We start from the raw sequence: 23623 nt of genomic DNA, 5'->3' as shown, positions 1-23623 counted from the left end.
TTTATTTATTTATTTATTTATTTATTTATTTATTTATTTATTTAATTTATTTGACAGAGAGAGATTGAGAGATCATGAGCAGAGGGGAGGGGTAGAGGGAGAAGCAGACTCCCTGCTGAGCAGGGAGCCAGATGTGGGGCTCAATCCCAGGACCCTGGGATCATGACCTGAGCTGAAGGCAGTGCCCAAGGGAGTGAACCACCCAGGTGCCCCAGGGAAGTCTTTTTAGTGAATAATTCTGGGTGATTCTGAAGTGGAAACAAAATGGACCTTGACCTCTACCTCATTCTGTACAGACACATAAAGTTGGGAAGGATCATAAACCTAAATATGAAAGTCTTAACCAGGTCATGTCACTCATCCTTTCCCTTTCATTCTGTTCAAATAAATGTAAAGGGCTTTTTCATAAGCACAAAATTTAAGTTAAAATTCTAAGCAACACAAAAAACATTGACTAACTGGCAGTGTTTCTTCTTTCTTTTTTCAGTCTTACAATTGATGGTGTCTTAGAATGAAATATGGCATATGGTTAGTGTAGAAACATTTTAGAACAAAGAGAAGTTAAAACACACACACACACACACACACACACACACCACACAAATCTCTGAGGTTTCTCCTGTTTCTCTGCTGTTCTTCAGCCTCCCTGCCTGCCTTCTGCTACTGGAACATTCCAAGGCGCTTCCTGCCCCAGAGCATTTCTATCTGTTGTGTGTCCTGTCTGGAATGCCTTTTGCACAGCTTTCTGCTATCCTGTGGGACTCCGCACAACCTCCCCTTTTCAGAGAGGCCTCCCTTTTACCTTCTCTAGCGCAGGTCCTTCCATCCCCCATGCTGTTGTCCTTCATCTGGCATAAGCTCTTATGTCTCTTTGTGTTTGCTCTTCCCGGGCTCCCCACGGTATCGCCAATGCCTGGCACTTAGCAGATACTCAACAGGTATTGCTTGAACTGGATCCATAGTGTTAAACTGAGGGCGAATGCAGAAGCTGCTCCTTGTCATCCAGGAGAGGGCAGTAGGAAGTACAGGGAGGAGCTCCTAGAGGAAGGCAGCTTGGTCAGCTTTTCAGCAGGTAGAGCTGCTGAGTGGTAGAGCGAGTGCCTTCTTTGTGGGGCGTGCTCAGGGAGTGGCTTGGTATTGTTGAAGAGTTTGTCTTTTTTTTTCAAGATTTTATTTATTTATTTGACAGAGAGCCAGCCAGTGAGAGAGGGAACACAAGCAGGGGGAGTGGGAGAGGAAGAAGCAGGCTCCCAGAAGAAGAGCCTGATGTGGGGCTCGATCCCAGAACGCCGGGCTTACGCCCTGAGCTGAAGACAGACGCTTAACGAGCCACCCAGGCACCCCTGTTGAAGAGTTTTTGCACCAGATGTCAGGGTTGGCCAGTCATTTGGAATGTTCCTTCCAACCAGACATCCATGTTTGAGGACTGTTCTCATCACTGGTGTGTGCTTCTTGCTTCAACTGCAGATATGGCTTTTACCACTAGATGGCACTAGATGATGCCTTTGAGGACAGTGCTCATCAAACCACCAACAGAGAGCAATTGTCTCTGTTTTAATTATTGAAGTAATCCATCTATACAATGTTATATCAGTTTCAGCAATATAGTGATTTGACAAGTCTGTATACATTACTCAGCGCTCACCAGGATTAAGTGTATTCACAATCTTTCACACTACAATGTTATTACGGTATTATTGACGATATTCCTGACATACTTTTTGTTTTTCTGAGTTACTTATGTAAGTGGAAGTATGTACCTCTTAATCCCCATCACCAATTTCACCCACCCCCTTTTACCTCTGACACTCACCAGTTTGCTTTCTGTGTTGAAGAGTCTATTTTGTTTTCTTTATTTAGGGAAAAGGTTTTTCATGGCGCTTAGACCCCGACCATACACTTCAACAACAGCTTCACAAAACAATCTTTAACTCTTACAGTATGTAATGTATACTCCTATTTTCTAATTTACTCTACTTGACTACATTTTCTAAGATGGGGATTTGGGGACTATGCCATTGATTTTAAGACATGGATGGGTCACAATTCGTTGTTGGAAAGCACTGTTTCAGACAATGGAGCCTGTTCACCCTTCTAAAACTCTGTGGGTCAGTTTTCCTTGACAATCTGGGCTTGTCGGTAATTGTGTCCCTTACTGATTACTTTGTGTGTTTCTGTGTTGAGTTGCTGCCTTGAGTAGCTGAAGGTATGTGCTTCCTCTGGGTGTCTGTGGATGTGGGGACATGGTCGTCCGTGGGAGACTGGGGAGGACATGACTGTAGAAGATTAGCACCGACTATAGTCAAGGCAGCAGTAAGCCTTGTCAGTGGACACACACACCCTACCCCTTTCAGCTTACTCATCCAGCAAATGGAAATGAGGTAATGTGCCCAGGATATCACTTGGGATGTTTCAGTCTGTAAGTAACAAACACCAACTCTATTTGGTTTATTCATTACTTTTTTTAAAGATTTATTTATTTGAGGGGGGGAGGGACAGACGGAGAGAGAGTCCTGAGGTAGATTCACCACTGAGGATGGAGTCCGATGCAGGGCTCGGTGCCAGCACCCCGAGATCATGAGCGGAGCTGAAACCAAGAGCTGGCCGCTCACCCGACTGAGCCATCCAGGCGCCCCTCTATTTGGTTTAAATGCTAAAGACGTAAATTAATTCACAAGATGTCTGCTGAGGGGCAGAAGCCCACAGTGGCTTCCCATGGCCTTAGGGATCCAGACTCCTTCTGCTACTTCTCGTTGTCCTAAGGCTGGTTCCACTCATGGTTGCCAGAAGACCTTCAGTGGTAATCTGGGCTTCAGTTCCCTGGCTTAGAACACTAAAACTTTGATTCCTTGTAGTGTAGACCGGGGAGAGTTTAGGCTACTCTAGCATTTTCTAGGTTGTAGCAGTTGTGTTTATTTGTTCCTGGTTTTCCCACTATGACCTGCTTAAGGGATGTGGAAGGACTGGTACCTAATACAGAGCCGGGGGAAATACTTAGGTAGTCATTCGTAAGTTTCACAAAACAATCCTGGATCTCCTTTCCTATGGACACAGAACTTCTGGTTGAGCAGAGTTGTCTGATTGGCTCTGGCCAGTGAGTTTGCTGAGGGAATAGGTGGTGGCAGGTCTTCTAGGTGAGGTATGAGGTGAGGTTATGTGCTCTCTAGGGTCCTGGAAAAAGAGTTAGCCGCATGAGTAAAGAGAGGAAAGAAATGGCCACTGTGGGGAGGTTGAGGGGCCGTGTATGTGAGCACCAAGAGGGATGGCCGAGTCTGTTGACATTGGTAAGGGAGCACCAAACGTGCCTCTGTTGGCCTTTTGAGGTAGATGATTTTCCTCCTCGACCTGGGTCCTGAGAACTGGGCCAGAACCTAATGACCTCTATTCATCTGCCTCCTTTCCTCTGTTCCAGGTTTGCAGTAAGCCTTGGCTACTGGCATGACCCTTACATCCAGCATATTGTAAGAGTGTCTAAGGAGAGGAGGTCCTCCGAAATTAACAGAGGCAAGTGACCCCCTCCCTCCCAGTGTCCCCTCATCAGCCCAAAGGCCTGAGGTTTTCAGGATTCAATCTTAAAAAGAGAATTTCTGGTGTTCGCTCTCTCTCCAGGGGAATGAAAGTGCTTATTTCCCAAGATCCTCATGAGCACAGTGTATTATGAGCCTTTTCATTGTGGGTATTCTGATACGTGGAAAATGGTATCTTACAGTAACTTTATTTTATATTGCTCTTATTTTGGGGGTGAAGTGGAAGATCATTTTTGTGTGTTTAAAACCCATTTATATGATCTTTTACTGTGACTGTCTATTCAAGTAAGGAATTACTTTTTTGGCCTTATTAAAGTGATAGTAACACTGTTAGGCTCTGCAAGTCCTTTCTATCAAGGCAGAGAAAGGATTTGAGATGGGAGGGTGACTCAGTCTCAGCCAGATTGAGAAAATAACACAAATAACCTCAAATGACCACAGTCCCTGTGTGTGCCAGGAATCCTGGCCCTAAAGATGGAGCCTATGGGTAGATTCTATAAGAAATGCAAAGAAAGTTTAAAGTCGTGGTCCCTGAGAATAAGGCCATGGACCTTACTTGGAGCTCAGGATGAACCCAGGCATTAGGAAGATGGGGCCAAGCCTGGCTAAGAGGCCTGAAGCCTCCCTTCTGGGCTCCTGAGGCAGCTTTCTATATCCATGCTCTAGAGGCAGGGTCCCACCTCGGGGCCCTGGGAGTTGGGTGCCCTAGCAGAATGTCAGCCAGCCTTCCTTCCTTCTTCCGCTGCCTGGGCTGGCATCTCCCACTAGGAGAGTGCTTCCCAAACAGCGTGTGGTGAGCATTTTTAACGTTTTTTTCCCAATAATCAGTCTGTTGTGGATGATATTCTATAACATACAATAAAAATGGTTTCCTAGAAAAATAAAATGCAAGATAACATGTAAAATACAAGCTCAAATTGTTTATTAGAATCAATTGACATAGAATTCTTATGTCACATTGCAGTAAGTTTCTAAATGCTACTCAAATTTTGTTCTTAAAATAGTTATACTTAGAGGAGCCTGGGTGGCTCAGTTGTTAAGCGTCTGCCTTCATCTCAGGGCATGATCCCAGAGTCCTGGGATCGAGCCCCACCTCAGGCTCCTCTGCTGGGAGCCTGCTTCTTCCTCTCCCACTCCCCCTGCCTGTGTTCCCTCTCTCGCTGGCTGTCTCTCTCTCTGTCAAATTAATAAATAAAATCCTTTAAAAAAAATAGTTGTACTTAAGCAGCAGAGTTTTAGAATACAGATATTCTTCCTTTCCCCTCTTTTATTTCCCATCTACTTTGCTCCAGCTCCCCACTCCGGAGCTGAACAAGTCCATTTACTGGGCATCGTTTGTTCGTGTCTTCCCCTCCCACCGGTGCTCCGTGAGGCCATTTTATAAACATAGAGACTCTTACCCACACAGAATGGAGATGAAGGGGACTCGGTAAGAAATACGGCTATTTTTTTTTCTTTGACATCCATCTGCCCAATTTCCTGAACCCAAAATATTATTTTTGTCATAATCTCGCAATTTTGAGTTTTAAACGAGTCCTGAAAAGCTTTCACCTAACCATGAAAAAGCACATTTCCAAGAGGAACATTTAGATCTGACATTTTGATGTGAAGCACTTGTCTTTCCCATGTAAAATAATGGGACATTTTATTTTAATTTTGAAAGTTTTTATTTATTTATTGGAAAGAGCATGAGCAGGAGGGGCAGAGGCAGAGGGAGAAGCAGGCTCCCAGCTGAGCAGGGAGCCCGATGCAGGGCTTGATCCCTGGACCCTGAGATCCTGACCTGAGCCAAAGGCAGACGCTTAACCAACAGCCACCCGGGTGCCCCAAGGGGCAATTTATTTGTAAGATCGTTAATTCCATTAAATCATTAAATAGATTGTACTTACTTTGCTTGTAGCAGCTTTAAATTAAATTAAAAAAAAAGGAAGAGAATGTGAAAGTCACTCTTTCTCCCATGAAGTCCACAATAACCCGCTGACCCGGAGGAAGAGCAGAAGTGTCCTGATTTGCTTTTCTCCTGGCGTGTGCTCTGCAGGGATGATATCCCACCTCACTGAGCAATACCTTGTCTCTGTCTCTCTCTCAGGATATTTCGCTCGAGTCCATGGCGTCAGTCAGCTTATAAAGGCATTTCTACGGAAGACAGAATGTCATTGTCAAATTCTAAATCTTGGGGCTGGAATGGATACCACCTTCTGGAGATTAAAGGTAAATGAAAATTCCCCCTCTTCTTTCCCAAATTGTTTCACCTGTGAAGGTGCCCGCCTGGTTCAGAAATGTTAAAATATATTCAGAGGGAATGCAGTGACTGTCTGTCTCGCGCCCCCGTCCCCAGCTGCTTGCGCCTGCTGCCCCCAAGCCACATACTTAGTGTCCCCAGGGCCCTGGTGAAGGATGGGTGCCTTGCTTCTCATCCTTTGCTGTTACAAACAGGGCTTAGGATAAAAATCCTAGTAGACATTTCCTCTGCACATGTGGAAGAACCCTGCCCGTGGAATTGTGAGACCCAGAACCCCTCCATGTTCCATATTGGCGATAATGAAGATTTTCCTGTCATCCTGCTAGTGTCTTCGGTACAGGCTGGAGATGCGCATGGCTGGGTGATGGTGCGATGACATAAAGGCCTTTTGCAGCTATTCCCTGATTTGGTCCCTCACCTGCTCTACTAGGGAGCAAGAACAGGTGTAACTACACTCACTCACAGGAAGGGAGATGGGTCCAGTTAGTGGCAGAACTGGGACCAAATGGGCTGCAGCTCTCTCCAAATCCAGGTTCCTTCCCTGTTCTCTACACAGAGCCTTGTGCTTGTTCAGGGGAGTCTCTGCAGTCTGTTGGGCCGTGGTGCATCTGTACCTCAGTGACCATGGTGTGGTGGAAGGAACGGGAGCAGAAGGCAGTGGCAGAACGTGTGCAGTGTGAGCAGAAGCCACTGGAGAAATGCCTCCTCTCGGCCCGACACCGTTTCGACTTGGTCCCGACATTTGGATTCTCCCCGCTGTCATGTAGGTGGGTTAATAATGAATAAATCTGACATTTTTATTCCTGGGAACAAGGTACATTGAGACTTAGGTACCCCTTCCAAGAAAAAGGTTCTCTCTCAGGAGTGAGGAAGGCGAACAGCACAGGGTCAGTAAGATATTGTGGAGGTGTTTTGTTTTGTTTGATAATTATATTGGTCCAAAGGGTTTTTTTAAATATATATGTTTCTTAAATAATAAAAAATAAACAATGCTTCTTTGCTTCTTGGAGCCTGGGCCTGTCGGGCCAAATTTAGCCCACTCAGCTATCGTCGTAAATAAAGTTTTATTGCAACACAGCCACTCCCATTTAGCTGCATCTTCTCCATGGCTGCTTTACCAGCATGACAGCAGAGTTGAGTAGTTACAAGAGAGGCTGTCTGGCCTGCAAAGGCTAAAATACTTTCTGGCCATTTACAGTAAATTTGCTAATCCCTGTATTGAGAGGTATGTGCTTGTAGAACGGGGCAGGGAAAATTTTGGCTGCCAGTCTCGTTGTCTCATGCACCTTCCCCCGGGGATGTTCCCCCAGCTGCACCAGCAGAGGCAGCGGGTCACAGGCTTTTTGCTGCCACCATCGTGGGAGCTCGTTCTGTATGATCTCATGGGCTCAAGACTTTGGGGCAGTTGAAGGCTCCCCACTTTGGGCAGCGGGCACCAGTAGGGCCCAGGAAAGCCAGTACCATCACAGAAACAGAATAAAGGGGGAGTGAACCCTTTGGAAGTTAACCCCTTTAAGGCACCGCAGCTGCTCGGTGTCTCCCAACTTCTATTTCCACACAACGCAAGGATCAAGGACGCAGAGGGTGGGTCTCACCTCGGGCAGCCTGTGCTGCGGTTGGCCCTGCGGGATCCTCTTCCAGTCCAAGGGCTGTGCTTCCTCACGGCGGTCCCCAGCTGCCATCCAGGAGCCGGTCCTGTCTTCGGTGTCTTTCTTGCCTCCTGTGACTCTCCAGCTCTCGGCGAGTTATGAGTCAGACGGGCTTAGGAAATCCCAGAGTCGAAAGTGGAAATGTCACCTGCTGCAGCCGTTTTGCTCCTTTCCCATAGCGCAGAAAGAAGCTGTCTGTTCCTTAGAGGCTCGAGGTGTGCCTTTTGGTAGCTTTCCCTCCCCAGTGACCCCTTAGTCAGTTCTTCTGAGGGTCAAGTAGCTGATGCATGGGGATTCTCTCTCTTTTTTTTTTTTTTAAGATTTATTAATTTATTAGAGAGAGATAGAGTGGTGAGAGGGGCAGAGGCAGAGGGAGAGTCTTAAGTGGACTCCCGGCTGAGCACAGAGACCAAGTGGCGCTCAATCCCAGGACCGTGAGATCCTGACCTGAACTGAAATCATAGTTGGCCGCTCACCCGACTGAGCCAGCCAGGCGCCCCAAGGGGAAGCTCTTTATACTAAAGTAAGAAGTCCTACAGAAGATGTGGGAGTGTATGCTGTCCTTCATCTGCTTTTAATTGTTCTCATTGTCTTTGGGAATTTTAGACTCTCCTTACCCTTTCCTGTCGTGGGAGTAATGTTCTGGAAGGGTGCTGTGGAGTTTCCTAGCAGAAGTTAGTTCTCGTCTGCCCTAAGCCTTTCCTCCCAGTAGCCTCAGCTAGCTCGTCCATCGCCGCGCTCTGCAGACGGGCAGGCATGTGTGGCAGCTCTGAGAGTGAACGGTTGAGATGGGTGAGCCTGTCTCTTCTGATACATCACGAAGCGGTCCTTTACTCTCTCCTCCTGTGTCCCTCTGTCACCCTCCCTCTCCCCCAAACCAGACCCTCTGATTTTTCCACTAGGTTGGGGGGTAGCTGGACCTATGGTCCTAACACTTAACCCATAGGGATCACCTCCTACTAGAAAATGCTTGCTTCTGATTTCTGACCCCATCATGCCAACCCCTAAGACAGCGACCCTCCCCCATCCCTGCTTCCCATCGCTCCTGACTGTCTACATAGGTGAGTTAATATACATACTACATACTACCGTCTACATACACGGTGCTCTTCCCTGCGCAGTTGTTCACATCAGAAACAGGGGTATCATCCTGACCCCCGCTTTTCCTTTGGCCCAGCCTGCACCGGCGACACCACCACCGGATTCTGGACACCGGCATCTGTGTTTCTCTTTGTCTTTCCCCTTTGACCAACTGGTTCTGTATTTCTGGAATAGAAGTAAGGTGGACACGAGGGTGTTAAAAGCATGCATGGCGGGGGGGATGCCGAACAGTCAGCAGGTTGTGGAGCGCCTTGTTTCTTGCCAGGCCTCAGGGGTGTGAGGAGCTGTTGCAGGAGACACGCAGTGTGTGGTTGAAACAGGCCAGAAAGGGGTGTCCTTGCAGTTGGTGAGCTGAGGAGAGAATGCGTTCGAGAATCCTCCTCAGGGCTGAGTGAGTGAGTGGACACGACAGAGATGGAGAGAATGTGCTAGGAGCCCAGGGGGTGACCAGGCTGGGGAGGCAGGTGGTGGAGCAGGGCCGTTAGTGTGTCTCTCTATGTGTGTGTGTGTGTGTCGGTCTCTGTGAGTCTCTGCGTGTGTGTGTCTGTGTCTCTGTGTTTGTGTCTTTGTGTCTCTGCCTCTCTGTGTGTCTGTGTGTAGGGGTCTGTGTGTCTACATGTCTGTATTTTGTATCTCTGTTTCTCTGTGTCTGTCTCTTCTGTCTGTGTGCCGCTGTGTGTGGGTCTTTGCGTCTCTGTGCGTATGACTGTCTTTGTCTAACTCAGTGTGTATGTTTGTGTGTGTGTGTCTCTGTGTGTGGCTTTCACACTCTCTGCTGCAGCCCACAGTAAAAATACATGTACAGCCCAGGCCAGGCCCCACATCTGTGTACCCGTGTCAGTAAATCAAAGGCACACCCTTGGCGCTTACTAGCGCAGGTCCTGCTGTGCGTGTGGCTTGTATATTTATTTCCTCATGAGTCCTCACAACCCCGTGAGGTGCAGTCAATTTCTCTACTGTGCACACGAGGAAAGCTTGGCCCAGGGAGTTTAGTGACTTGCAGCGCCTCACAGCAGACACGTGGTGGATGGGATCTGACCCCCATTCCCTGGCTGCAGACGCCTGCCCTTTCCCACCCACCGTAGGCGACTCTCACAGAAAAACGTAAATGTACCACAAGACAGTGCTCGCCCTCACTGACGGGGATGCTTTGTGATGTTTGCTGTTGTATCCTATTTGATCCCGCACATGCTGGCTCCAACCCCTCCCCCGCAAACACACAACTGTTTCCTGACCCTCTCTAATCTGTCTCAGTCTGCTTTTTGGAAAATCTGTTAGCTCCTACTTCCCCAGTGCCTCTCAGTGCCTCCCCACCTCCATGCCAGTGGCTGCTCCCCCAGTTCAGGCTCCCTGTGACTTCTTCCCTGGACCTTCTTCCTGGACGGCTCTGAGAATCTCCTAACATTTGTCCTCTATCCATTCTCCACACAGAGACCAAAGTCACCTGAAAAGTACCTTTCTGACCATATTGTTCCTGATTTAAATCCCTGAAATAGCCCGTTGCTGTTTGGGACTTAGTACTCGGTACATGACGATGGTCAGTAAATGTATGCGGGAATACAGAATTAGCAAACTTGCTGTGTATTTTTCCTCAGGATGAAGATCTCCCATGAAAATATTTTGATGTCGACTTTGCAGTGATCGTCACGAGAAAGCTGCCCAGCATCCAGTAAGTGTGGCTTGGACCAGAGGACAGAGCCGGGCAGAGTCAGAGGCAGCGGTCAGGAGGGGGCCGGATGCATGCTGGAGACCTCATTTTAGGGGAACCTCTCCTTGGACCCCCTCCCCGCTTTCTTGCTGGCCCCGGGACCTCATTCCATCCTGTCGAGCCATCTTCCACATGCAATACACTCTCCCTTGTGACTGTTCTGTCCATGAACGTCATTTCTCTGAACCTTGAAAAGAAATGACCTACACTAGTTTCATGATCTGAATTGTTCTGTGTATTTTGTCTACTTAGTTATCTCCAGGGCGTAGAGAGGTGCCTAGCCCAGAGCAGATGCGTCGTCAATATTGTTTGAGCGAATGAATGGGAGGCTGAACTTAGTCATTTACTGTCTGTGAGATATTCCGGGGGCCACCCTGACCAGGTTTTAAGGAGTTTGCAGAGTTGTAGAGGGCGAGTTTGTGAATCTCTGCTGGGAGCTTTTGTAGCACCGTGTGCAATGCTTCCCTTGCATCCCCTCACTCAGTGCTCAGAGCAGCCTCGTGAATTCTGGTGGGGAAACCGAGGCACAAAGCAGTGAAGCGAATTTCCATCTCGGCACCTGTGAAGGAAGGGGCGGAGCTGAGATTTAAGCCCTGGCCTCAAGCCCGAGGGTTTGGAAGGGAACTCCCTTCCTTCTTTTTAAATGAGTGATTTCAATAAAATGCCAAGAATTGCCTTTAAAAAAAATTTTGGTGAGCATAAAAGTTTCAGCTTGTCCTTCAAGGATGTCTAATTCTCATCATCTGGAAATAGTTTTCAAGTATGAGGTTGATCTAGTTTACCCTATGAAAACAAGGTTTTCACCCTTTCCAAATACAGGATTCCCTTACAGAAAATATGCTGTTCGGTTGCCGTCTGGCATCTGAGGCTGTGCTTCTGCAGACGATGTCCTAGCCTGTTGGGACCCCGAGTGAACTAAGAGGAAGCGGACTCTCGCTCAAGCCCAGAGGTGCTTCTGGGCTGAAAAACGCATTGGCCTTTGTGTATGGTTGTTGTGATGGAGGATTCAGCTCTCTGAGGTCTGATTTTTTGCATATCGTGGAGGAGGGAGTCATCGCATCAACGTTACTGACTTCAAGTCTGAATAGGAGTCCTTTTTTCAGTGAACTGTGAGCGGTGAGCACTGTGTTAAAGATTTTGTTTGAGAAGAGGCAGAAAACTGGAGACGACTTGGAAAACCTGGAACATCGGGAAAATCCTTGCTGACGTATCCTGAGCGATTTCTGAGTGTTCAGTATTTCATGATGAGATTGTGAGTGGGCATCCGATTCGGAGTGTCCTGCTTAGTGACCTCGCCGGAGCCCCGATCCACTGAAGTGTGAGTGTGTGTGCCGAGGGCCAGACGTCAGGAAGCAGAAGGCCCTGTGGAGTGAGTGGCCCTTGCTTTGAACAGGAGCAGGATGTATGTGCCATTCCTGGAGTGGGTGTTTGCGGTTCTGCTGAAACTGAGCTCCTTGACTCATTTCTCTCTTTCCCATCTTCCCACAGAGTCAAGCCTTTCTTATCACAACCCATTACAGAACTACATTCGGAGGACCCACTTCAAATCGGCAAGTACCCTTAACCTACGTGGTACGATGTGCACTACAGAACGCTCTTTGCTTTTTTCCCCTTTTCCTTTTAAAAGGGGTGTGTGTGTGTCTGTGTGTCTGTCTGTCTGCACCTGCGGGTGAGCACTTGCAATGTCACGCGGAGTGTACTTCTGCTGATACGTTTACACTGCATCGCATTTACCGTGAAGGAATTTAAAACAGATGTCCATAGGTCCCCGTTCTTCAGTCTTTACAAAATGGGTTTCAGTGATTTACAACCACTGCAAAAGTAGATTTTTTCCTGAAAATCTCTGTTTCCAGCTTTCCTTGTGAACATCCAATCTGGCAGCATCAGACCCTAAGTCCTAGGTGGCTGCTTCATGGAGGGGGGCTGTCATCCTCCCGTCCCGCCCCCACTGCTCCCCGCTGTCTTGTACCTGACCTGCTCCACCTGTTATATCACCTCCTCGGCCCCTGTGCTCCGGGTTTCCCCTCACGTTTTAAGTATGAGTGTTTCCAGCAACTCCCTGCTCACCTCTAAGCCTTTCAGTCCAAGGTAAACCTCTTCCAGAATGTTCCATCGTTTTCAGTCTGTGTCTGGCAGAGTATTCAGGGGGCTTACTAATAATTCAGGTCAGAGGACATGCCCAGAGAGGATGGCCTTCTGGGATGGTGGACACAGATAACACAGGAAACATGAGACAGCGAGACAGGCCTCTGTGCAACCACAGTGCCACAGTCATGCTCCTGGTGAAGAGACTCCCAGAAAGAACATCTCCCCCATCCTTCGTTTCCCTCCTACAGATTATAAGTGGAACCTGTGCAGGCTTTGCCATGTGCTGGCCTGGCTGTTTTCTCCACACTGTCGCTATCATAACTTTCTGTATATTTGGTGAATACTTGTGTCGGAATGATTACCTATAATGAAGGAGCTAACGCTTTGCATTACCTTTGATCCATCGATGCAGAAATGTATGAAGTAGAAAGTAAAGACCCGGCATAATCTCTCCCCCCACCAAGATAACCAGTGTTCAGAGTGTTTTCTCCTATGGATGAACAGTACACCTAGAGACGGATAAATATCACACATGAAAACACAAATACAGTCCAGTGCCTGGCACCTAGAAGGGTCAGTAAGTTTTTGCTGAGAGACTGTACATATACACTGAATAAATACATAGGTTGTAGTTCAATATATATCTGTTGAATGAGTGAATCTACATTTCTCAAAATAAATAGATTTATGTATAATTTTAATAAAGCGAATAATTGACACGTCCTGTTTTGTAACTATTCTGGATCCTAGTAACTCATGGCTGTGCTTCTATTGTCATTTATAGCTCTGCCTCATTATTTCTGATGGCTTTCTAGTTCTCCTTTGCATGGAAATTCCTTTTTACTTAATGTATTCAATACTGATGGTCCTTTAGATAGCTGCATTTTATATGGTTTTCTATTAAATAGTGTTGTAGAAAGCACAGGTACACGTGCGTATTTGCAGGAATTGCTGGCTCAAGGAATTGCCCCTTATGAATTCTAATAGCCGCTGCCAAACTGTTCTTCAAGATCCTCTTTACTAATTTGTATTTTCACAAGAGTAGATGACGGTTCTCTTTCCCTACAAAAGACACGATGTAATACTTAGTGTATTCTGACCAGCACTCCTTCTCCCCTGCTGGTAACAGCACCCAGTGTTCTCTGGGGGACCAGTACTCCCCCATTGCCATTCCCTGTGGTTTGGGTGGGGCTGACTCCATTTGCATTTCCAGGGCATGGCATGGGACCCAGCCAGACATCTTCAGAGTCTGTCCTGGGGCTCTAGCCACAGTGAAAAGTAGTCTATGTCCCTCTGGGACTTGAACTGAGGAGGGAGGAAACCTGGGTGGGGCAGGGGTGTCTCCTTGTGGACACAGCCTGTCTAGAGAGTGGAACCCCTGGATCCAGCCCTGGCTGCAGCCATAGTCCTTTTGGACTCTGGGTCACATATGAGCCAGTAAAGTTCCCATCTTGGCTTAGGGCAATTCGAGTTGGGTTCTCTTACAAGGAAAAGAGACCTAATCAATAGGAGAGAACATTGAAAGTCGTGCTTACAGATGGGAGGAAAGGCTCTGCTCCAATTTCCTTCTGGTCTGTTTGTTTGGTTTTGGTACCTCTGTCCATTCACTCAGAGTGGAGTGTTGCTCACTGTATTAGCTGTCCCTCTCTAAACACTTGTCTCATGGTCTATAATTATTTCTTGCTTGTCTGTCTCTTCCACAGATCTATTGAGCCCCTTCAGGGCAGAAACTGGGTTGTGTTCACTTGTGATTCTTTAATACCTTGAACAGTACACAGTGTGGGCTCCATAAGTGCCCCTTGATGAATCAGCCATCCTAATTCTCTTCTTTGGGACCCCCCTGTCATGAGACCACCACACAGGCTCATGTCTGTGATACACAAACCATCTTCTGAAACACACTCATCCTCCCATTGTAAACACATCACATCATGAGAACTCCCTCCTTGCAGCCATTCCTCATTCTCCCCCATGTTCGTCCCATGGAACCTCACTGTGCGGTTGCTGATAAGGTCCTTGTTCTTGGGAAGACAACATGGCCTTTTATGAATGGATAACACACACGATGGGCATGCCATTCACACACACGACTTCACTCATGGGCGAAGGGGACCTACGCTTTCTAGCCTTCCTCTTGAGTGCAATGCACCCAGAATCCCACTTCTGATGTCTGTCAGTAACACGATAACACAGAATCACAATTCTAGGCTCTCTCCTGCCTCCGTGTTTCCTCCCGAGGCCTTGACAATGACCGGAGTGGAAGGAATACAGATATGTCGAGGAAATCGACAGCAGTGAAGCAAAAGCTTCCCCAGAAAAACAGTTTTGACTTTGGGAGCATAACTGCCACACCCTTCATAGCTCTGTAATAGCCTCGGCTTCCACTGGCATCGAGCAATAAAGATTTTCAAACAGAGTCAAAGGTCAGGGCCAGAATTACAGTCCCAGTGTGAATCACCACTGACTCTATCCAGTTTTCATTTTCCCATACTTGGGCTCACACCGCCAGGGCGATCTGGTAGGAACTAGATTTACACTGGATTTGATAGTCTTTGTGGAGTTTCTACCCTGTGCTAGGCACCACAGCAGACCCTGGGAGATGAAAGACAAAGACAGCAAGGGCTCTCAAGGCATTTTGTTTACTGGAGAACAATAACAAGTAAAGAGGCCACTGCATCATAGAAAACCAGGTGCTGTGTGGACTTAGGAACGTTCCCCGGGATGGGGCCATCCATTCTCTGTCGGAGCATCAGGGAAGGCCTTTTAGAGGCAGACACCTTGGCCTGGAGAGCTGAAGAATGAGTAGGAGGCAGCTACAGGGCTGGTGTGGTGAAAGGAACTCCGGAGAATCTCAGGTAGAGGCTAAGAGGTAAGAATGCTCGGCCTGCTCCATAAACTAGAAGTGGGGCACGTATGGCCAGAATCCAGGTGTGAAGAGAGAAGCTGCTACAGAGGAAGCTGGGGCCAAAGAGGGGCCGACTGGCTTGGTAGCTTGAAAAGGCCCAGAACTGGGGCCCCTGGGTGGCTGAGTTGGTGAAGGCTCTGCCTTCGGCTCAGGTCATGATCCCAGGGTCCTGGGATAGGGCCCCAGGTCAGGCTGCGTGCTCAGTGGGGAGCCTGCTTCCTCCTCTCCCCCTGCAGCTCCCCCTGCTTGTGCTCTTTCTCTGTTAAATAAATAAATTAAATAAATAAATAAATAAATACCTCAGAACTTTGCACAAAAAAAGCAAACACCCCTTTCCTGATACAGTATATAAAGAGGCCAGAATGACAACATGACAAATCAGTCTTGACAGTCATTGAATATTGATTTTACAAGGCATGTTACTAAGAATGCAAAGGGAGGCAGGGGTAAGAAAGCTCACAAGGAATTATCTTAGGATTCATTTACAGATTCTCTGTTGAATCATTGGCCCCCACTCCTGAAGAGGGAGCAGAAGGACAAAGCACAGGCTGATACCCTGTGACATTCCTCCAGGAAACTTCCAACTATCTTAATGTTAATACCTTGCTAGAAGGGAAAACAACCTTAACCTGACAATGGCAAGGTCTCCAGTATCCTCTTTAGCGTAGGAAAGTTCTTTTGAAGCCCTCCCTTTTCTTTCCCTCTCCCAACTCCCAAGTATGTAATCAGTTGCCCCCACAACCCCATTACAGCAGCTCTTTCTGCCCAGGGATCCTGTCCCAGTGCTTTAAGAAAACCAGCATTTTGCCCTAAAGACGTCTCAAGAATTCTTTCTCGGGCGTTGGCTCGAGATCTCAGCCCACCAAACCTCACCTGCCTTCCAAAACTACATCACTACTATCCTGTCTACCTCCCGCTGGGCATTATTTCTATCATTTCCTACAAATGACAGAAAAGTAGGCAGCACTAGGCTTAGGGCACAGGCATCAACTCTGGTAACAGGATAAATGCACACTAAGGTAATAGGGTGGGGTAGCAACAAAGTTAAACAACAAAACTAAGCCACTAAGCAAAAAGTTATGGTGGGGTGGGGGGGACCCAAACCTTAAACAAGGAAATTGAAGAAATGGGAGGGGAAGTCAAAGTATTTTGGTACAGACACACACACACGGAACTATCCGCACGTGTTCTGGCCAAGTCAAACTCCCCCTTTGACCCAACTTTTGGAAAAAAAGAAGCAAGAGCTGTGGAAGACTCACACCTTCATGTCTCTGCCCAGCAAAAACAGTCACTAGGTCCAGTACAGCTAACTGCCCTAAAAGACCTTGAAAGATGTGTCCCAGATACCTGGGCACATGACAGTCACCTCCAGGACCTCTCAAAACCACCAGTGGTTCCTGTTCCAACAGCCTGGTGGTCTGCAAACCCTGGTGTCTTCTGTCATTTCATAATGGAGAATGTTTCCTGTCAAGCATGAAAACAGTCCCCAAGAAACCTGGAGAAGGATCTGCTTCCAAATCCAAAGGGAGAAAGGCTTTTTAAAAAGCTATTAAAGAGCTAAACTAAAAGTCGGCCCAAGGCGTTTCCACAATTCTTTCCACCCAGTTCCCAATTTGTCAATATCAAAAACTTGGGCAGTCGGGTCCACAGGGGCCCGGGTTTGGGAACAGCAACACCTGTACAGCCCCTGCATGGACCACCGAAACTCCCTGGGCGCATCCGATGGGCTCTGATCATCCCTTCCTTATTTACTGCCATCAGGCACTTGGACGTGGAGGGTCCGCAGCAGCAGGGCGAACCTGAAAGGCTGAGGACGCCACCCCCAGAGCACAGCGTCCGCCTGGCCTCAGGCACAAGGGTTACCTGAGTTTTCACCCGGGGCCAACCCCGGGGGAGGTCAGGGGAAGGCCGGGGGAGGTCAGGGGAAGGCTCGGGTCCACTCCCTCCTGGGCGATGCTCTGCGGGCCTGGACAATGGGCGGCGGGATGACGACCCACCCCGCTGCTCCCCGGGGGCTCTGGCGCTGGCCCAGAGCTGGGCTCCAGGTCGCGACGTGGCGCAGCCCGGTCCCAGATCCCGCGTGCTGCAAGGCATCGAGCGCGCGGCCCAGAAAACAGCCGGCCCTGCCGAGGCGGCCAGGCCAGCGTCCCCAATCGGCTCATCCCGTGCCAACCCAGATCGGCGCACTCGCCTACCCGCGGTCTAGCTGGCCCCTGCTTCATGCAGTTGGATTGCTTCTTCCTGGTGGAGGCGGCTGACCAAGGGGCTTGGGCAGGGCAGCTTGGGAACCGCTCAGAGGGCTGCATCACCTCAGGGCCCAGGCGGCTGTGGAGCTGTTCCTGGACGGGAGCCCCGCCCTCTCTGCCTCTCATCCAGTGGCACCGCCCACCGGGGGGGCCTTGTGGGACCAGGCAAGGGGTGTGGTTCCCAGCCCCTCCTCCACCCAAGGCCTGAACCCCAGGCCTCTCTGTGAGATGCCAGGAGCCCCCTATCCAGCACGGTCTTCGCCACCGCCCGCGACCCCCTCCCCGGTCTAGGCCGCACACCTGCGGGAGGCAGTTGATGGGTCACAGCGCTCCCGGCCGCCAGTGAACCAGCAAACCCAGGAGTGGGACTCACTGTCCCCGCAGGCTAACGAGGCAGGGAGGGACAGGTCACTCTGGAGCCTCTGGAGGTTGGAAATGCCCAAAGTCTCTTGAGGGCCATGCCTTACACGTGTGTAGACATTTGTCAAATGCACCTAGGACCTTCACTCCTAGGTGGATGGGTGCGTGGGACTGTGTACCTTTCACCTCCATTAAAAAGATTCGGTTGCGTGGAAAGCACACGCCAAAGGAGTTTGTGTACTGTGATACCACTTAGGGGGAAAGTCGAGGGCCAAGTGCATTTTGTGTGGGCAGGCACCTGGGGGCGGTGAGGCAGGAGCATGCACTTGGGACCCGCCCAGGACCGCCATGAAAGCGGGGGAAGAAGCGGAAGGGGCCCAGCCCTGGCGTGAGAAGTCGTGGGGATGAGCGGCTGGGACCGGGACCAGTGGCCAAAGACGGCCTTGGGAAAGACCAAGGCCTTGGCCTTTCCTAAGGACCTGGTCTGCAGAGGGGAGGGGGGCCGGGCCCACGCAAGCGTTGCCTAGAAACGCTTATTGTCTTGGGATTCTTAGGCTCGCGCAGGCAGGGGTTCTGGGACACTTGGCGGGGTAGTCCGACTGCACTGGACGCTTTTTCACAGCGGACCAGGACAGTTTTATGACCCGCAGAGATGTTGCCTTGGGTTGGTGGCCTGGGCTCTGGCCTAGACCATTCCCCAGGGGAAGTGGATGGCAGAGAGCCTTGCTTCACCAGCCACATTGATTTCACCGGGCACGTGGGAAAGGGAACTTCCACTGGCGAGGAGATGGACTTCGCCGACCTCATCACATCACAGGCACAAATCAGCAGACTCCTGAAGGACATCGAAACACTGGAGGCTGAGGTTAGTCACTGGAGGCGTTTGTCTCAGTCGTCATCAAAGATACTAGACTCCAGTGAAATTTGGAAACTGAAGACCACCATCAGGGACCTAGAACAACAACGGATGAAGAAGCTAGACGAACACCAACTTGAAGTATCGGTATTACAGAGTCTCCACAAGAAGCAACTGGCCGACGTCATTGAGAGGCACCGCCAACAACTACGTGAGTATGAGCAAAGGGAAAGTGAGCTTGGACGGGTGGAGCAACAACTTGCAGAGATGGAGCGGCTGAACGACAATCTGAACAACGTTGCTTCTGATGTCAGAGCAGAAAACCAGAAGTTGGTTTTGGCACTCCAAGATGTAAGACACCAGCTGGAAGAATCGATTCTCCGTAACAACGAGGAGTGTCTGGAAAACAACATTGCTGTGAGGGCTTTAAAGATCGAAAAAGGGCGGTTAGTAGCGAAATTGTATCGGACTGAGAAGAAGGCGTTGGAAGAGAAGAGGAAGTACAAGCAAACCATCAAGAAATTGTTACCTTTAGAGCATGCACGTTTGATCCAACTCATGCAAGAGAAAGACCTGGAAATATTCCACCTCCAAAAGAAGATCGAGCAGATGGACGCCGACCACAGAGAAACCAAGGACATGCTGTCCTCTGCTTTGGAGGAGCAGAAGCAATTGACACAGGTCATTAAAGAAAAAGCCTCAAGAAGCAATGACCTTTTAGAGCAAACCGTGGAGGACAAAGACATGCGTCTCACCTCCGTGACCGCCGAAAATCATCATCTGAAAGAAGAACTGGAGCGCCTGAGACAACAGAGTCGCCCTGTACCTGACCCTAAAATCCTCGAACTGGAGTGTGAAGTCTTCCAACTGAACGAGTTAAAAGATGACCTCGAGGAGGAAGTAAAGGAACAACAGAAGATCATTCACAACCAGCAGCAGGGGAAGATAAGACTGCTTCAGTCTCTACAGGAGCAGAAGCAGAAAGTGGACCATCTTCAATCCCAGCAGGAGCAGCTGCATATTGAACGCGCTCAGCTCCTTGCAGCGAAAGACCAGGAGATTCAGAATTTGCAAGACACATTAGGCCAAATGAAAGCCCAGCTGCCTGACAAAAGCCAGCACATTGCAGCAGAGCACTGTGACGACGTTCAAGTCACAAGCAGTCAGCCTCTTCCTAGAGAGAACGGAAGTGAGAAGCTTGATCCATCTAAAGGCGAAACTCAAAGATCAGTCCAAGGAATAAAAGAGCAAGAAGTGGAGATGAAGCTTCTAACTGAACAGAACATCCGATTGACCGAACACATCGATCGGGTGTCCAAAGAGGAGATTGGTAAACTAACTCAGATTATCCAGCAGAAGGATTTGGAGATCGAGGGTCTTTCCAGCAGAATCTCTGCAGCTTCTCAGCGCCAGCGCGTGGACGTGGAGCGACTTCAGCAGCAATTGCAAGAGTGTGCTTCGAAAAGCGACCAAGTGTTGGCTGTCTTAAATGAGAAAACGAGGGAGAATAGCCATCTGACAAGGGAGTATCAGAAAATGACAGAGAGACTTGCTGCCAAAGAAGCAGAGCTCCAGAGGATGCAAGAGGAAAATCGGAAACTGTCCCCGAGAATTGAATGTAGTGGTCAGGAGATGTTTAGAGAAACGATTCAGAATTTATCACACATTATTCGAGAAAAAGACCTCGAAGTGGATGCCTTAAGTCAGAAATGTCAGACTTTATTGACCATCCTGCAGACCTCCAGCACTGGTGATGAGGTTCGCGGCGTTCACATCGATCAGTTCAAGGAGCTTCTGCGGGAACGGGACACGTTCAAACAGCGAGTGAAGATCATGGAAGAGTGGAAAGAGCAGGTGATGACCACGGTCCAAAACATGAAGCAGGAGTCACCCCAGCTTCAGAGCGATCTTCGCCAGCTCCAGGCGCAGGCTTGCCCTGGCAGCGAGGAGGATTCCAAACTGCAGGCGACCTCTATGGACCTGATCCAGACTTACAGAGGCAAGGAAATAACCTTAGAACACTTAGAGAAGGACCTGGCACGAATTCAGCTCAGCATCGGGGAGAATTGCCACGCCAAGGATCTCCTTTTAGGGAAACTGGATGCGATTTTCCTGCAGCCCTCCCCCGACTCCTCAGAGCCAGCTGACTCTCTGAAGGCCGTGACATCTGACGTAGTGAGCCAGTCTTCTCAGTTGCGCCAAGAGGAGGTAGAAGAGCTAAGAAAATCAATGCAAGAAAAAGATACAATGATTCGAACCCTCCAGGAAGAGAAGCAGAGATGGATGGATTCCGTGTCGGCCGCGTCCCCAGGAGAAGGCAAACAACAGGAACACGGGGATTCCGACATGGAGCCGCTGAAGGAGAAACAGGCCGTTCTGCAAAACTTCATTCCGGATCAAGAGCTCCGACTGCAAGCGAAAAGTGAGGAATTGCTTTCTTTGCAGGAGAAGTTCAGTAGCCAAGTGAGTGAAAATGACCTTTTGAGGCAGGCAGTCACCGATTTGAAGGAGAGACTAGCAGATTTTGAAACGGATGTGTGTCAACTGAAAGAGGAAAATGCAAAGCTCGTGGAAACGTGTAGAGAAAAGGAAATGGAAAATCAGGCCTTGCAAGAGACCAACAGGCGGCTTTCCATGCTGCCGAGAGAGGAGGAATCCCAGTCCGCTGCGGTGGAAGAGAAGGCACTTGCTTTGGAGCAAGTATTGCGAGGGAAAGAAGAGGGCGAGACCGGGGAAGCGAAGCGGCTCGTCGATGCAGTTGCATCCGTGCAGGACCAGACAGTTGTGTGTCCACAGGAGAGAGAGGAAGTCCTGCTGGCACTGACACAGAAACAAATGGAAACCTGTGCCCTCCAGAAGGAGGTGCACCATTTACGGGAGAGAGAATCACGCCTCACCCAGGAGCTGGAGAGACGGCGTCACGTCGCTTCAGAAGCCGAAGATTCTCGTCGCCGCGAAGCTTTGGTCTCAGAAGGCAAAGTGGCTCAACTCAGAGAGGAAGTGACGGTCTTGCAGGGAAAGCTCGTTTTGTCTTCCACGGCCTTGGAAAACGCGAGCCATCGAGCCAGTGTGCAGGTGCAGTCGCTGCGGGAGCAATTGCACGTGGTCACCCAGCAGAAAGAGGAAGCCGCCTTCCAGCTTGCAGCCTCCCAGGAGGAAGGGAGGCAGTACGGTCACGTTCTAGCCGCCCTCAAGCTGGAACTCGCCGAGTGGATGGAAAAGGCAGACAGCCTAGAAGGGAAACTGAAGTCATTGCAGGGACGCTTCCAGAAAGCAAAGGCTGACTTGGGTCTGAAGGAAGACCAGCTCCAAGAAGTCAAGAAACAGAACGAGGTCCAGCAGGAAGTCCTGGAGGACACCCAGAAGAAACTGATGGACTTAGTAAGTAAGTCCGAAGGCATGGTGGACAAAACCCTCCTGAGGAGACTCTTCGTGGGCTCTTTGCAAGCACCTGATGCCGACCGGCAGGAAGCCTTAAGGTTGATGGCAGGCACGCTGGGGATCCAAGAAGACCAGATGCGCCAGCTGTTCAGTGAAAGGCCAGGTGGGGTTACCAGCTGGGTGACTGGGGGGCCTGGATCCAGAAGCGCCCCCAACACACCTGGGAAACCAAGTCACCGAGCTATGGCCAACAATTCTTTTTCAGGACTTTTCGTCCAGTTTCTAGAAGCGGAATCACGTTCAGCTTCTCCACCACCTAAACCCTCTGCTCATGACGTGAAGCCCCCAGATTCAGGAGGAAGGGGAAAAGTGGCTAAGAAACAAGGCCCACAACATCTGAACACGGCCCTAGGATCCACAGCCCGAAAAAAAGATGTGAAGCCCCGCACCACAGCTGTGTCTCTCATTACCCCCCCAGGACCAGAAACGGATGGATCGGAGCACCTTCTTCTAAATGCTGTCACTGATGCTTTCCCCACATACACGCCCCAAATACTGTCACCTGCCACGAAGGTTGGAATGGTGGCCACAGGGCCCTAGGATCCACACCCCGAAAAAAAGATGTGAAGCCCCGCACCACAGCTGTGTCTCTCATTACCCCCCCAGGACCAGAAACGGATGGATCGGAGCACCTTCTTCTAAATGCTGTCACTGATGCTTTCCCCACATACACGCCCCAAATACTGTCACCTGCCACGAAGGTTGGAATGGCGGCCACAGGCCCCTCAAAGAAATAGACGATTCTCAAGCCGGAGAGGAGACGGCGCTTTGAAGAACGCAAGTCACTCTGTGTGTCTACCTTAGCCCAAAATGGCCTTTTGCAAAACGTAATGTATTTGCAGTTTTGCTTTCAGCTTAATAAAAATATTCTTTTATGACTTAACAAGAACAGAGGTCTTTTAATGACTGCAGAGGTATTCCCCAAACTGAAAACAGTGGTGACTTCTTATGAGAGTAGACATTGGTGGGGTTGGAGGCTGTGGTCCAAGGATACTTCCAATATTGTTTGTAATGCTGTAATGTTTTCACAAGGAGCAGGTATCTACATATACCCTGGGTAAGGAACACATCAACTGGTTTTAATGTTCCGAACTTACCAAATACACGAACACACACACCTTGTACGAGAAACAAGGTGAACAGCATGAAAGTACAAGATGCGTACGATTTAAAAAAAAATGTAAATTTGCTTGACCCCCGCTAAGTCCCATTTCTCTCTCTTTTTTTTTTTCATTTTTAATTTTTGTTCCATTTGTTTTTCTGTTGCCTAGGAAATCACTCTATGGGTAACCTGATTTCTCTCCGGCCTTTTAGAAATATATGTGTATTTGCCTATTTGGGAGTATAGTATTTTCTGACTTTTTTTTTTTTAAATCACTCTGCCTTAGAGATCTTCCAAAATGTGAATGAATTCCAATTTGTTCTTTAAAAGAAAACCCAGCATTTTATGGATATACCCTAAATTATTTAACTAGCTCCTATCATCAGGATTTAAGCGAT

General features: G+C 49.0%; 2 protein-coding genes and 1 long non-coding RNA gene across 4 annotated transcripts in view; all 3 read left to right on the top strand.

The window, feature by feature from the left end:
• The window catches only part of LCMT1 (leucine carboxyl methyltransferase 1), an 85352-nt gene that overhangs the window by 1875 nt on the left and 59854 nt on the right, over positions 1–23623 (top strand). Inside the window, exons 2-3 of one of the 2 annotated variants that reach the window (XM_040635197.1) lie at positions 5617–5738; positions 6344–6536. In XM_040635197.1, coding sequence (XP_040491131.1) covers positions 5617–5738; positions 6344–6536 — 315 coding nt within the window. Of the gene's footprint in view, positions 1–5616; positions 5739–6325; positions 6537–23623 lie in introns of both variants that reach the window. The other variant, XM_040635196.1, reaches the window with a different exon arrangement.
• On the top strand, positions 7854–13038 carry LOC121103769. The gene is made up of 2 exons (XR_005836025.1): positions 7854–7941; positions 11716–13038. It is a non-coding gene; the product is annotated as an uncharacterized LOC121103769 (long non-coding RNA).
• Positions 16630–23290, top strand: LOC103657798 (thyroid receptor-interacting protein 11-like). The gene is made up of 2 exons (XM_040635195.1): positions 16630–22636; positions 22825–23290. The coding sequence occupies exons 1-2, from the start codon at positions 18479–18481 to the stop codon at positions 22858–22860; spliced, it is 4194 nt and encodes a 1397-aa protein (XP_040491129.1). The 5' UTR covers positions 16630–18478; the 3' UTR covers positions 22861–23290.

The sequence above is a fragment of the Ursus maritimus genome, unplaced genomic scaffold, assembly GCF_017311325.1.
Source record: "Ursus maritimus isolate PB19 unplaced genomic scaffold, ASM1731132v1 scaffold_2, whole genome shotgun sequence".
Classification (NCBI taxonomy): domain Eukaryota; kingdom Metazoa; phylum Chordata; class Mammalia; order Carnivora; family Ursidae; genus Ursus; species Ursus maritimus.
Note: the sequence above shows the minus strand (reverse complement) of the source record. Positions and strands in the feature narration are given on the sequence as shown.

Bases quoted from the DNA above. Each gene is read 5' to 3' on its own strand.
- LOC103657798 (XM_040635195.1), top strand. From the start codon at position 18,479: ATGTTGCCTTGGGTTGGTGGCCTGGGCTCTGGCCTAGACCATTCCCCA. The intron at 22,637-22,824 runs GTTGGAATGGTG...CCTGCCACGAAG, and splicing joins TACTGTCACCTGCCACGAAG to GTTGGAATGGCGGCCACAGG.